This window comes from Squalius cephalus, assembly GCF_949319135.1.
Source record: "Squalius cephalus genome assembly, chromosome: 15".
Classification (NCBI taxonomy): Eukaryota; Metazoa; Chordata; class Actinopteri; order Cypriniformes; family Leuciscidae; genus Squalius; species Squalius cephalus.
Genome location: NC_137136.1, coordinates 34,268,023 through 34,283,755, shown reverse-complemented (window position 1 = coordinate 34,283,755; position 15,733 = coordinate 34,268,023). Strand labels below are relative to the sequence as shown.

The following is a 15,733-nucleotide window of genomic DNA, read 5'->3' as shown; positions in this document are numbered from 1 at the left end:
CTACATGTTGTCACTTCTTCTTGAGTCTCTACATCTTTGTCCGACTCCGGTTTAAACATTTAAAGGCCAAAAGTTTTTAAAATGTTCACAGCCTGTCTGTGAGGTAATCAGAGCTGCTAACACACACACACACACACACAAGCTCTTGAAGCTCGCCTTCTGTGCCGGGAGCAGCAGCTCATTTGCATTTAAAGGGACACACACAAAAACGGCACGTTTTTGCTCACCCTCAAAAAGTGTCAATTTTAACAAAAAAATAATAATTTTGCGCTAAACCTTCACATAGACACTCCGGGGACATCAGAGACTTATTTTACATCTTGTGAAAAGGGCATTATACCCCCCCTTTAAGAAATCAACTTCCTTTCAGTGACTGAATCTGGACAGTTTTCTGACCGCACAAGAAACATAATTAGGGTAATTAGGGGTTTGAACAGATATCTTTCCTGTGTTAAAAGGGCTTTCTTGTGAGTTTAATGAGAATTCCCTGATAAGGAAACATTGCTTTGGTTGCCGAGCAACAGCACTCATCCGTCTCTTGTTTTGATTACTGAAATCAGTCCACTCAAGGCTGATGATGATGTGATCAACACTAACATGCCTCACAACACATAATTAGAAAGAGCAATTAAACGTACGGATGATCGGTTTTAAAACATGAATTCTGGGTCTGCTCTGTGCCTAATTTCATAACTCGCTCGCAGCTTTTGTGAATCTCGTGTATTGTAAATGAACCATACGCATCTATAAAAACACGAGATGGGAATTCTTTGCGGGGTGGTGATGGCGCAGTGGATAAGACACATGCCTTTGGTGTGAGAGACCCGGGTTCAAATCCACTGTGAGACACCAATGTGTCCCTGAGCAAGACACTTAACCCCTAGTTGCTCCAGAGGCGTGCGACCTCTGACATGTATAGCAATTGTAAGTCGCTTTGGATAAAAGCGTCAGCTAAATGAATAAATGTAAATGTAAATGTACATGGCACGATTTGTAAAGTCCACACTAGAGACTTTGTAACAACTAGCTAGCAAACAAATGTACCATTTTTTTTTTTTTGCACCATTTGTTCTCAAGGCAGAACGTAGCTAGTAGGTTGTAAGCTCTCCATAAGTCGCGTAATAAGACATTTGGGCAATTCCACGCAAAAATGTCACATCCATAACGCCAACTAAATACCATTGCATTGTGTTGGTGTTATGGATGTGACAGTTTTGCGCGGAATTGCCCATTTACCCTCAATAATCCAATAGCAGCCTTCAAATACGTGAGCAGAAGTTGTTGAAATGCTGTGAATTTCTGCTGATTTGCCTCATATAACTATCCGTAAAAATAATAATGATTGTATCCCTTGAAACTCATCTTTGATCACCAAAATTACATATTTAAATGTTTTTTCCTTCAAATTCTTCATGCCTTAAAATATCTTGAAAGTAACTCGACACCCTTGCCTCATTTAGTATTTGCGGTTATATGAATATGCAAATGAGCCCCGCCTCCACTCACTCACTCAGCTCAGAGATCCACTCGTTGACGATCACGCGTTGATCTGATTGGTTACAAGGTAGTTGGTATTTTTACATGCAAATAACATTCAGAAACAATATTTAACATTAAGGATCAATACATAAATACTGGTACAAAAGCATACGAAATTACACTTATTTATTATGACTGAGTTTATTTGCCACGCATACAGCGGCACGCTGTTTAGGACGGGTTCGGGAATTTAAAAATAAGAGCTTATTTATGCAGTTCAGTCAATCTGCAATGTTGGGCTGAAACTAGCAAAAAACACTTGCGTCGCGCTGCATTGCACTGGGTGTAAGATAGGGCCCAATAACTTCTTGAACAAAGTGCAAAACATCATAGAAAAATGAGGAGGGATCGAAACTTGTTGGCATGGAAGGAAGATATTGATATTGTGCAGTTGTCAAGCTTTTGTCATTGTGTTTTAGTCACGGTCAGAGGGACACGGCCCAGATTCTGCTGCTCAGGGGAGCCAAGTATCTGTCCGACAAGAACGGGGTCACGCCACTGGACCTGTGTGTGCAGGTGAACACACTCCTACTGCAGCTTCACTACAGCTTCATTCACATCTTACATTTCAATTTTACATTTTTAGTTTTTTTTTAAATTTGAGTGATTTTGTGATGTGCTTTTGTCATTTAATTTGTTTATATATATATATATGTATGTATGTATGTATGTGTATGTATATATATGTATATGTATATGTACTGGAGGACCCCCTCGAAAACGAGATGTCTCATCTCAAGGGGTTAATCCTCGCAATAAAGATATGTTAAATATGTATGTATATACAGTATATATATGTATGTATGTATGTATGTATATATATATATATATATATATATATATATATATATATATATATATATATATATATATATATATATATACAGTACAGGCCAAAAGTTTGGACACATTACTATTTGTAATGTTTTTGAAAGAAGTTTCTTCTGCTCATCAAGCCTGCATTTATTTGATCAAAAATACAGAAAAAAAATGTAATATTGTGATATATCATTACAATTTAAAATAATTGGTTTTCAATTTATTATACTTTAAATTATCATTTATTTCTGTGATGCAAAGCTGAATTTTCAGGATCATTACTCCAGTCTATCAAATGATCCTTTAGAAATCATTCTAATATGATGATTCATTATCAAAGTTGGAAACAGTTCTGCTGCTTAATATTTTTTCATAACCTGTGATACTTTTTTAGGATACTTTGATGAATAAAAAAAAGAAAAAGAAAAAAGAAAAGAAAAAAAAAGAAGCAAATGTTTTCAAGATAGAAATATTTTATAACAACAACATACACTACTGGTCAGTAATTTGGGGTCAGTAATTTTTTTCTTTATTTTTTTTTAAATAAAACAATAATTTTATTCAGCAAGGATGTGTTAAATTGATCAAAAGTGATAATAAAGAAGATTTATATAAAAAAAATAAAAAAAATAAATTGAATAAATGCAGTTCTTTTTAACCTTTTATTCATCAAATATATTAAGCAGCAGAACTGTTTCCAACACTCATAATAAATCAGAATATTAGAATGATTTCTAAAGGATCATGTGATAGACTGGATGTCACATGTGACACTGAAGACTGGAGTAATGATCCTGAAAATTCAGCTTTGCATCACCAAAATAAATGATATTTTAAAGTATAATAAATTGAAAACCAATTATTTTAAATTGTAATAATATATCACAATATAAATTTTTTTTCTGTATTTTTGATCAAATAAATGCAGGCTTGATGAGCAGAAGAAACTTCTTTCAAAAACATTAAAAATAGTAATGTGTCCAAACTTTTGGCCTGTACTGTGTATATATATATATATATATATATATATATATAGATATATATATATATGTATGTGTATATGTATATGTATATATGTATGTATGTGTGTATATATATATATATTTATAATATATTAGGGGTATAATGGTTCACAAAATTCACGGTTCGGTTGGATACGACAGTGGTGTCATGGTTCGATACGTTTTCGGTGCAGTAAAAAGAAATAAATGTCAGAGAAATGTACTTGATTTTTACCTTATTTTTAAATAAGTGTGAGTTTTCCACGTTTCCATGTGGTTTCCACGTCAGCGCTGTTTGATCTAATAGAGATCTACGGTTAATAATGGAGAAATGTGAATGCTTCTCACTAGATCTCGCAGAGATGTTATTACTTCAGTGGCGAATTCAAATGCTTGTTTTACTGAGTCTCTTAGCAATATAGTAACAGTGTCGTATGATCAAGATCGGCTCGCGCTATATTGGTCCAAACTGATAAACGGTCTGTGAAGCGCAAAATAATGAGTAGTGCAGTTTCGTTCCGCTTGTTGGGAAACGTTGTGGTGCTCGTGACTGCTAATACAATTTGAACAGTTCAATACAAACATGTGTATCGTTACACCCCTAATATATATATATATATATATATATATATATATATATATATATATATATATATATACGTTTATATAAGTTTATATAAGTTTATATGTTTATAATATATATATATATATATAAGTTTCATTTAGTTTTAGTTTTTATTTCCGGGTAACAGTTTTAGTATTTCATCTTAAACTTATTATTTATTGCCAAGGCAACATTTCTAATTTTAGTTCCGTTTAAGTTTTTCAGCAAATATTTATTATCAGTTTACAGAGAAATAATGTCTTTAATGTTTTTAATAGTTTTTGTTAGGGTTGTGTGACAATATACTCATGTCACGATTCGATACAAATCATGAGACTGAACTCACGATACGATACTTTTGCGATTATTTTAAGACAAAATAAAGAAGAGAGGTTTTTATTATTATTACTTATATTATTAAAATAAGATTATTATTGTTATTTTATTATCATGACCCACAAATATTCCCCCATTGCATTATTATACATTGTTCATAAAGTAGTTTTATTTAGTATTGTCACTGAAACTCTGTTCTCTGTACTCACTCTCATGATGTTTCTGCGGCACGCAAGCATGTGAATTCAACATGTAAAAAGGCATTTAGGTACATAATGTCTGTGTTTACTGCAGTCTGCATGTCGTTGTGAATCTGTACATCATATAAAGCCGTCGTGTCTCTTCAGAAGACTTGGATTTAGATTAAACCACTCAATTGATTATTTTTACGATGCCTTTATGACATTTTTTTGGGATCTTTTAAGTTTTAGAGGAATGGCCTTTAAATGGAGGGACAGAAATCTCTCAGGTTTCATAAAATATATATTCTCGTGTGTTTGGAAGTTGAACGAAAATCTTATAGGTTTTCAAACGACATGAGAGTGAGTACATGATGACAGAATATACACTTTTGGTGTAAATGATACCTTATAAATACAGTAAGCTGAGTCTTGGATAAAACTAACTCTAGACCATATCACGAATCATATCATTTGCATCCTCGTTACACCTCTAGTTTTAGTTTCAGCTAACGTTAATAACTCCGGCACTCATATGCAGGACACTAAAGCTCGTGTGTATCTAATTGTAGGGTGGTTATGGTGAAACGTGTGAGATTCTCATCCAGCACCACAGCAGACTCTTTCAGACGCTGATACAGATGACCCAGAATGACGACATGAAAGAAAACATGGTACGCCTCTTTTTTTCCTCATCTATCTTCATACGTTTATGTAAAATGTCTAAATGCCTTTTTACATGTTGAATATTACTTTGGTAACATTTACAATATGGTTCATTTGTTAACATTAGTTAATATATTAACTAACATGAGCAATACGTTTGTTACTGTATTTGTTCATCTTTGTTAATGTTAGCTAATAAAAATAAAGCTGTTCATTGTTTGTTCATGTTAGTTCACAGTGCATTAACTAATGTTAAGATATACAACTTTTGATTTTAATAATGTGTTAGTAAATGTTGAAAATAATTTTATGCTGAAGAAGTGCAGTTCATTATTAGTTCATGTTAACTAATGTAGTTACCTAATGTTAACTATAGAGCCTTATTGTAAAGTGTTACCATTATTACAAAGCTACGGCAGGTTCTAGAATATGTTTCTCAGCAAAACGACTCCAACTACCAAAGGATCCTGACCAGCTTGGCTGACGTGGCCACCACAAATGGACATAAACTGCTGAGGTGCATCTGCGTTATCCACAATTTTCAAGAAATTCCTCTTCTTATTTAGACCTTCCTTTACTCACATCAGTTTCTCACTCTGTGTCCACTCAGCTTGTCCAGTAACTTTGAGGTCCAAACAAAGAGTTTTCTCCGGATTATCCGGATCTTCTGTCATGTGTTCTGCCTGGGACCGTCCTCCCCAAACAACGGGAGTGACATGTGCTACAATGGAAACAAGACGCCCCGCAGCCAGGTGTTCAAGGTCAGTGGGCTTTATATTGCAAACCAATCTTAATTCAATGCCAGTGTTCAGATGCTTAAAGAAACTAATGTTCTGTTTTTCATTTTCATGATTCGCAGTAAATGCTACTCTGTGTGTTTGAGTCGCTTATCATTTGCATTTGGGAACGCAACATGAGCCAACCATCTTCCCAAATTCATAATAATGAATAAAGACAAAATTAATCTTTTAATTATAAATATTGTGTTACATTTTATGTTGTTTAATTGAAATAAAACATGAACTGTTGTGTCAACTACTGTGTGCCTAATGATGATGATATAACACTTTTTAATGAATGATGGTAAAATCACATTAAATGCGTATTAAATTACAATTAAGTTTAGTGTAATCTTAAATGTAGTTCCCTTTCGAGGGAACTCGCGCTGCGTCGACGACGTTTTGTGAACGCCTCTGCGTGATTGCGTCTGAAGCACGTATGCCAACTAGTCCAATGGCGAGAGTGAACGTCATGGGCGGATGACGTCATGACCAGGAAAGGATAAGCACGCTTTTCGAGGAAAGTGGCCAGGCTTGCGATCCTCAGGGATCCGGACCTGCTTCTGCTAAGGCAGCACGGAGAAGGCATTCTTGGGGATCGCAAATGGATCTCTCAGCGGGGTGAGAAGACAGGCTCCGCCCTTTCTCTTCCTTTACCCGAAGGATCCAGCGCTCTCTCACTGGTGTCCGCCCAGCGGCTTCCTCCGCCCGGGGTGAGAGCCCAATGCTTCAGTGCTCTAGTACTGAGGAATTAGATGTGCTGAGCATTGAAAGAGAAAATAAGGTGGAAGAGGATTCGCCACCTCTTTCCCCAGCGTATGAGGAGCTGGTGGAGGTGATGTCTCGTGCCGTGGTTAAACTTAATATTGAGTGGCCGGTCAAGAAACAAGTGCTCGTCCCAAAAGCAAATTAGACTATCGCTTTTTGTCACAAACTAATGTGTCACCTCCATCACAGGGCCTTCCATTTTTTCCTGCTCTGCACATTGAGCTGTCCAGATCATGGAATAAGCCATATTCATCCCGACTTTTCAGCCCCCAAGTACATATTTATTCCGATTTAAGGGGGTTGAAAGAATACGGCTATGGGAGGCCCTGAAGGCCCCAGTGCTACCCACTAAGCCACTAAAAACAACATCTAGCTTGGTGGGGAAAGCTTATACGGGAGCGTGCGTACACACCATGGCAGTCCTGACCTGCTGGGGGATTTGGATGAGAGCAAGGGGGTGGAGTATATATGGGTGTTTATGGCCAAGCGGAAGTGGATCTGTTTTAGACCATTTTTCTTCTGGCTATTTCGTCCCTAATGAGAGGCGGAGACCTTCAGGCCCTTTCGGTTTCTCCCATCTTACCTTGAATTCGCACCTGGGATGGTCAAGGCATTACTTTACCCTAAGCAGGGCTACATCCCTAAAGTGTCGACCAATTTACCAAGGCCTATCGTGTTGCGAGCTTTCTGTCCTCCTCCTTTTACTACTCAGGGCCAGGAAAAGCTGAATCTTCCATATGTCCACAAAGGGAACGTCTCAGGTTACGACTGTAACCCTAGTTCCCTGAGAAGGGGACGAGACGCTGCGTCGCCCTGCCATACTTCCTGCATTCCTGTGTTCGACTTGCTTCGGCTATATCGAAGCTAACGCCGGTCAGACCGGTAATAATCCACATGAAATTGACTAACGTAAGCTGGAGCAGACTGTCATAAAAAAAAATTATTTGTCACTGCCATTACACCATTGGCTGAGGTGCCTCATGTGATCCAAGTTAGCCGTTACACTTTCTCCAATGGTAAGAGATACAGACCCGCACATCTCCTTAATATAAGACGGTCTCTGGTTTTATTGTGAATAAAACACAGCTATTGACCAATCAGAATCAAGGACTAGAACTAACAGTTTTATAAATATTCAGTACATCACCTGGCCCTAATGCTGAACGCTGCGCAGAGGAACATGATTTCTCTGGTCTTGTGTTGAAGTGACGTTCTCTTGTGTTTCTGTCTAGCCTCTGGAGCTGTTATGGCACTCTCTTGATGAATGGCTGGTCCTCATCTCCACTGAGCTGGAGAAGGAGAGCACAGACGCATCAACCTCATCCTCAGGAAATGACATCGCCTCACTTTTCCTGAAAAAGCAGGAGGTCGACCCCTCGGGATCCAGCGAAAGTGCCCCACTGTTACTGGACGCCAGCTCCGTGATGAAGACACCAGAGGGTTATGCCGACGGTCAGGACGTCATCTCGATGATAGCCAATCGCCTGAGCGCCGTGATCCAGGCCTTCTACATGTGCTGTTCCTGTCAGATGCCTCATGGGTAAGACTGACCTCAAACTCAAACCAGTCCACACAAAACCAATGGATAAAAGCTGTATATTCTGTAATGATAATCGTGCTGGGAGCAAGCGATTTACACTTGATGCCACACGGTTCACTCACAGAAAATATCTAAACATTTGTTTTTGTCTTGTGCTATTTTTAGTCCTCTGTGGAACAAATGTATTCTGACACCCTTGAAAGGGGTTTAAACAAAGTCAGTCTAGAATCAGTTTTATTAAAAATTAATCTTAAGCATATTATAAAGGTTTTTAGTTGTTTATCAATCTATTGTAACCTGGATTTGGCCGTGAAATATAGAAGCACAGCTTCCTTTAATGTGACACGGAGTAAAGGTCATGTTGTTAGGTTAAACAACCATGTAGGAACACACACATCATGGCCATATTCCATGTCCATATTCATCAGGGTTAAAATTGTGAGAGAATGGTTGTGATGAAGCATGAAGAATCATTTTTCACACATGAAACATCACCTCAAAACCAGTGTCACTCCCACAGTCCACACAGACCATTTGATCAAAATAAACCGCAGAAAATAATGGCTTGTTCGAAAGGGACAACATGTCCATGCGTTCGATATCCAGCAGGAAAACACACATTCTGACAAAATGCATATCTTGAAGACACTGTAGGCTTTGGATAAAAGAACCGTCAACAACTTGCATTTACATGTGAACTTTATACGTGGACCTAAATGCTTCAAAAGTGTAGAATAAGTAAAGTTAATGGGGAATACAGGAAAACTGAGAAATGTGCCAACTCATAATGTAAGACATTACTAATGCAATAAAATGTTCATAATGTAATCATTTTTAATAAAATCTTGAGCTCATAATGTAAAAACAAATTTTACTTTATGAGAAATGTATTAAAATATAATCTCGGCAAAAACTTCATATTTTTCATAATTGTTTTAGCTTTTTTATAAACAGAAAAAAATATTTTTATTCCATTACAGAACATTTTTAAATCTAAATCCAGTCTGTAACTACCTACAGAATGCACAAGATTTAAATATTAATGCTATTATTATTATTATTATATTTTTTATTAAACATAAAAAGGTATTAGTATTCCCTAACAGTACATTTTTTTATCTAAATCCAGTCTTAACCTGTGAAAGGCACCATATTCAAATATTCATGCTATTATTATTATTACTGTGCATTACTTTTATTTACATAACCCAAATAATCAGTATAACAGCCTGTGAAGAGCTTTCAGCTAATGATTTGGTCAATAATGTCTTTAGTTCATTAGTTATATAGAGAAATGAAAATCAACTCTGTAGAGAATCATTTCACTTGAATTAGAAAAGCATTATACATTTTGGTAGAATATAAACAAGTTTATATGACAACCATTTATATGACTATATCTCAAAAATGATTTAAAAACTTATAATGCCTTTTAAATGTGTTTCTGGGTTATTATGACTTATGATGGAATATGTCATAATCACAAAATATGTACAATATTTATCAAAAATGTTGAGTTCACAATGTAGCCTATTTTATGATAAAATGTATTATATTGAAAGACAATTATATTGTAAACAACTGTGACCTGTGGTTGCATTATTTCTACAGTGTGTTCATGATGTAATAAATGTCTCATACAATAACCTATTACATAATGTGAAAGATGGTTATTAAATTGTGAACTCAAGATTTTATTGCGTTTTGAGAAAGTTATCACATTATGAAAATGTTATTGCATTAATATTGAAATGCTTATTACATTATGTGCAGTTATTACGTTATGAATCGTCACCCGACACCACCACCGCTTCTCTAATGATAATGTTATTAGATTGTTAAATCGCTCTTTAATTAATGCATGATTTATTATGTGCTCTCATGGCCAAGTCTGAGACCCTGCATACTCTTCTTCCTTCTCTGATATCTAGCATGACCTCTCCTCGATTCATCGAGTTTGTCTGTAAACATGATGAAGTACTCAAGTGTTTTGTGACAAGGTAAGTCAAGAACATCTAATACATTTATAAATCTGTTACATTTGCTTATTAACGAATAGTTTAATGGGGAAAAAAAGAACATTTTAAATAATCTTCATGCATCTCTTTTTCTATACAATGAATGTGCATAGTGACAGCATCTGACAAGCTCTAAAAACACACAAGCAATATCATAAAACTAGTCGACACGACTTTCAAAAGTAATTTTATTCATCAAGGACGCATTCAGTTGATCAGTGACATTAAAGACATTTATAATCATACAAAAGATTCTATTTCAAATAAATGTTGCTCTTTTGGTCTTTCTGTTCATTAAAGTTCATCAGTTTCCACAAAAATCTGAAGCAGCAAAACAATCATAAATGTTTCTTGATCATCAAATCCTCATATTAGAGTGATTTCTGAAGGATCATGTGACGCTGAAGACTGGAGTAATGATGCTGAAAGTTCAGCTTTGATCACAGGAATACATTACACTTTACTATATATGCGTGAATATGGCAGAGATTAATTTTCAGGTGAACTATACCTTTAAACTTTAGTTTATGGCTAGCGGTGAGCATATGTGTTGCCCTATACTTTTAAAACACTTTCTTACAATTGCTCTTTCATTATTCCCAGGAATCCCAAAATTATCTTCAACCACTTCCACTTCCTGCTGGAATGTCCTGAACTCATGTCTCGCTTCATGCATATTATCAAAGGCCAGGTAAGCATGATGAATCCTGAAACTGGGCACTGAACAGCTTTAGGGAAAAGAAGATGATTTGAATAAAGCTCTATTTGGAAAGAATGAATCAATCTAGGATGATTGAGGTGATTTTGTAGGTGGAGTGAATCTGCATGGAAAATAACAAACAAATTACAAGCATAGATGAATACAATAGAACAAAGATACAAATGAAATAAAGAGCTTTATGTTTTTCAGGTTAGCCCAGTGGTTCCCAATGCTGGTCCTGGGGACCCACAGCTCTGCACATTTTATATGTCTCCTTTATCTGACACACCCAGTTCAGTTCATAGAGCTCTTTCCTAACGAGATGATGATCTGAATCAGGTGTGTTAAATGAGGGAGACATACAAACTGTGCAGAGCTGTGGGTCCCCAGGACCAGGATTGGGAACCACTGGGTTAGCCTAATAGTATTCAGGGACAGAAATGTAATAATCAATTGTTAAGTAACACTGCATAGTCTTCACTGTATAAATTAAATATAATTAATCTTAGTTACAGCTACAAAAGTGATTTTCTTTTTGTTTTTGTTCAAAGTTTTTTTTGTTTCACGACAAAAGTTTTTCCCTCTGAAAACGTTATCAAACTGATTCCCGTTCACACGGATCCGTGGAAACGACTAAAAACGCTAACCCTAACCCTAACCCACTGCGGTCAATGTCACTTTGTAAAGAAAGATTCACAGAATCTTCACAGATTCACGTTTTTGAAGTTTACACGGAGATGATAACGGTATCGCTTTCAAAACCCGTTTTCAAAACCTTGCACTATGAAACCTACTTCAAAGTGTGCGTTCTCAGGCTGTTGTCGTGTAAATGAACGGCCAGAACGCATTAAAGTTTTCTGTTTTCAGTTGAAAACGGTCTCATGTCAGCGGCCCCTAAGTTAATAAATAAAGATTTTTACAACAGAAATGAATTAATCAAAACTTACTTAAGCTGGACAATGACTTTCCTCTAGATCTGCTGTACAGCCAAACCAATCTTTGTTGCATTCATTTCCAATAATCACTGTGAAGCTGCTTTGAAACAATCTGTATTGTAAAAAGCGCTAAATAAATGAAGGTGACTTGACTTTGTATTTAGTTCTTTAATTAACAATAATGACACAGACAGCAACAGGTTTATTAGGCTGCTGTCACTTTAAGACCGAATGCACGGATCCAAGATAATGATACGCATCCGTTTTCTTTCTCAATTGTTCGTGTGAGCCATAAGCGACTGTGAGGATAGACAGGCATTTTTATCATAAGTTTTACGTCTATGTGTCCATTCAATTACAAATAGACGAGAAACCGGTGTTTGCGTGCTGCTCTGTGTGTTTGAATGGTTTAAAAGCACTTGAATGTTTAAACTGACAGGACATGACAGTGTCCTGAAACACATGAAAGTGATGAACTTTCGCTCTATGATGGTTAAACTCTGCATTTAATCCATGAATCATGTGCGTTTGGAACCGTGGTGCCTGGGCCGTACAGATTAGCTACGATCCCTGTTCTTGACATGGCACATCCTGCGATCATGTGACTCTTCGTAACCGCGATGCCGATGCTAAAAGGATATATGGTGCAGCCCTAGTTTGACCTGCTGTGTGCTTGCGTTGCATTGTTCAAGTGTTCAGGTGTGCATTTGCATCCTTCAGTTGTTTCTGGCCTAAGACTTCATCTGTGACATCTAGACGTGATGATCGTCATCGTGTTTAACGGGTCTTTGTTTATCTCTCTTCCTCAGCCTTTTAAAGACAGGTGTGAGTGGTTTTATGAACATCTCCTGGCCGGACAGCCTGACTCAGATATGGTTCACCGGCCGGTTAATGAAAATGATATTCTTCTTGTTCACAGAGGTAGAAGAATTTCCACATTATCTGTTAAAAGGATCCTTCATATTTCTGTCTCCACTTCCTTGATTGATGTTTTCATCTTCTTCTTTCAGACTCTATATTCCGCAGCAGCTGTGAGGTTGTGTCCAAGTCCTCCAACGAGAAGCTCAAGCAAGGCATTGCCGTGCGGTTCCACGGTGAAGAGGGAATGGTAAGCTTGTTAATCTGTATGTCTTTATTTGAAATCTTTTGGCACTTTCAGACATGCAGCCCTGTCAAAAGAGAGTAAACCACAAACCAAACGAGGCCTCGTTACACTGATTCTAGTGGTGTTGTTTGGCACAATGCAGAGTGGTAAAAGTAGCATAATGGCAACAACAGAAATACAACAGCAAGAGCTTTATAGCCAATATTTAGTAAGTATTCTGTCTAGGGGTGACCCCGAATAGACGAAGATTCGATGCTTCGATAGGAGGAGCCTGATTCGACTACCGATTTCACGGTCGAATCTTCGCGGAGGTGTTATGAAATGAGGATCATGCCACTTTGGCTATATGAGGGCGCTCAATGTCTGATTTCACATAGAACTACCGGTTTAATACGTTAATATTCAGCCTATTATGATAATGCTGTATATAAAAATGTGCAAAGAAAAAAAAGCTTTTAATAAATATTTTTTAACGCGCGTGAATAAATCCAAACACCCCGTGACAGATTTAAGTTTCACTTTCAATCCGTGACCGACAGAGGAGCGTCTTGGCGGCAAGGATTTAAATCTTTAACAATGTCTGGGATAAGAAAATCTAAAGTGTGGATGTACACCATCAGAAAGGATATTATCCAAGGCTGGATTTAGCATCAGGAAAACCATGATCGCACTTCTGCCGGCCAACGTTAACATGTTTCACGCATAGACTGGGTTTCACGTTAGAATGTATTTTATCCGCGCACACAATTTGAATAGACTCCAACGGACAGACAGAGTGAAAGACTGGATTTGTTCTCTCGATCAGGTAGGGACGGGTACAAGTGATTTCAGAAATTTTCAGCCGGTTCTAATTTTATTTTTGGATGCTGTGAACATGTTTAGCTAAAAAGACTGCCACTCCAGTTTAGCATTTATTGTTGTTTCTGCAGTTAAAAAGACAAAGTTGAAAATTCTGGCTACTATCATTATTTTAATAATTTCTTTATTTTAATTTGATTTATTAATCTGTCAGGGTTATCTAATCTAACTATGTGTGGCTTAGTTTTGAATGTTCCTGTACTTTAGGCATTTTGCACACATTTGCTCATCTTGTGACTTGATTCTGATTTATTTCGTTTTGTATTTCTATTTATTAGAAAGGTATATTCTGTTTTAATTTAATTTAGTAAATTAATTGTTTATTTTTCCGGCACATCGATGTTGTGCTGTACTTAGAGCCTGCTCGCTCAGGTAATTTAGCCGATTTAATTTGACTTGCATGTGAAATGCAAATCCTGTCTGCAGTGTGGCAGGAGTTATTTATGTTATTTCTTAGTTTCATTGATCCAAAATGTTTTTATACATTTTCTTCTATATCTTTGTGGGATTTTCTGTACATCGCGGCTTTGAAATTTTAAAGCCCCGCCCCCATACACATGATTCGACTATTAGTTGACTATAGGCAAGACATGACGACTCTGATTCAACTATGAAAATCCATAGTCGGGGACAGCCCTAATTCTGTCTCCTCCACTGGATGCACATAAACATAGGCATGTTCGTAAGATGTAAAATGTATGTAAATATACACACCACCGCACTGCGCTTGAGCAATGTATCCGTTTGAAAAGATAGTCGGATTCAAGCGTTTGCCTAATCATTTTTCCTCCTATGGAACGGATTATTCCAGGTCTACACCACCCTTCCTATCCAGTCACAATTTAATTCGGATCACGCACATCAGATTGGTTGATAGTTCGGACAATTTTTTTTTTTTTGAATTCTCTCATCATTTAATATTAACCCTTTAGAACCTGAAGCTAAAATAGGTGTTTTTCACATATTTTGATTTTTTTGACTGTAAAATTCTAAAACAATGTGCTATCTTCATGTGCAAGGTGTCATCTTTTTCAGAAAAAGATTAGCTTTCAATAAATTACAGTTATTGACCATTATTGTGTGTGGTGAGTTTGTAAATCGAATTTAAATAGACAAAAAAAAAAAACCCAAAAAAAACGAGAATAAATGTACTGATTTTTATTTAGAAAAAAAAAAAACAGAAAAATCACGAACGAACACTTTTACTTGAAAAATGAACTATAATACATATATACAAGTCTTGGGTTGCACAGTTTTCATTTAGGACACTTTTTTTCCATAGACGCACACATACAAATGCATGCACACATACACGTGCACACACAGATACACATACACACACCACATGCTAAGATACATGAAAGAGTAACGCTATCCGCCTCCCAAGTTTCGTTAAAAATCATCCCAATCCCCTCTTCTGCTGTCTAACACTTCTTTCTTTATTTGTTCGTTTCCTTTATTATTTTATGCAATCCAAAACACTCTAACCTGCCGCGCTTCCTATCTCTCTGTTCAAATCCTTCCTTCCCACTCTGCCAGAAAACTGCTGTCATTTGCATGTTGCCTACTGGCAGCGGCAATTTGAATGGTTTTGATAGTGCAAACGGTTGAAGAGTTACGGTAAAGTGAATACAGCTTGCTGGTATGTGTCGGCGACGACACAGCCGGTTCTAAAGGGTTAATACATTTTAAAACTCACCCTCAAGTTGTTCCAAACCTGTATACGTTTCTTTGTTCTGCTAAACACAAAAGAAGATATTTTGAAGAATGCTGGTATCCAAACAGTTGTGTGGCACCAGTAATTTCCATAATGGAGATCACTGGGGTTCATCGACTGCTTGGTTACTAACATTCTTCAAAATATCTTCCTTTGTGTTCAGCAGAAC

The 15,733-nt window shown here is 36.7% G+C and overlaps 1 protein-coding gene across 1 annotated transcript in view; it reads left to right on the top strand.

The window, feature by feature from the left end:
* The window catches only part of hace1 (HECT domain and ankyrin repeat containing E3 ubiquitin protein ligase 1), a 34,811-nt gene that overhangs the window by 6,786 nt on the left and 12,292 nt on the right, over nt 1-15,733 (top strand). The window contains exons 8-16 of the mRNA XM_079894108.1: nt 1,959-2,055; nt 5,051-5,152; nt 5,555-5,661; nt 5,755-5,905; nt 7,924-8,231; nt 10,163-10,231; nt 10,853-10,940; nt 12,694-12,805; nt 12,895-12,992. Of these exons, the coding sequence (XP_079750234.1) occupies nt 1,959-2,055; nt 5,051-5,152; nt 5,555-5,661; nt 5,755-5,905; nt 7,924-8,231; nt 10,163-10,231; nt 10,853-10,940; nt 12,694-12,805; nt 12,895-12,992 (1,132 nt within the window). The remainder of the gene's footprint in view (nt 1-1,958; nt 2,056-5,050; nt 5,153-5,554; nt 5,662-5,754; nt 5,906-7,923; nt 8,232-10,162; nt 10,232-10,852; nt 10,941-12,693; nt 12,806-12,894; nt 12,993-15,733) is intronic.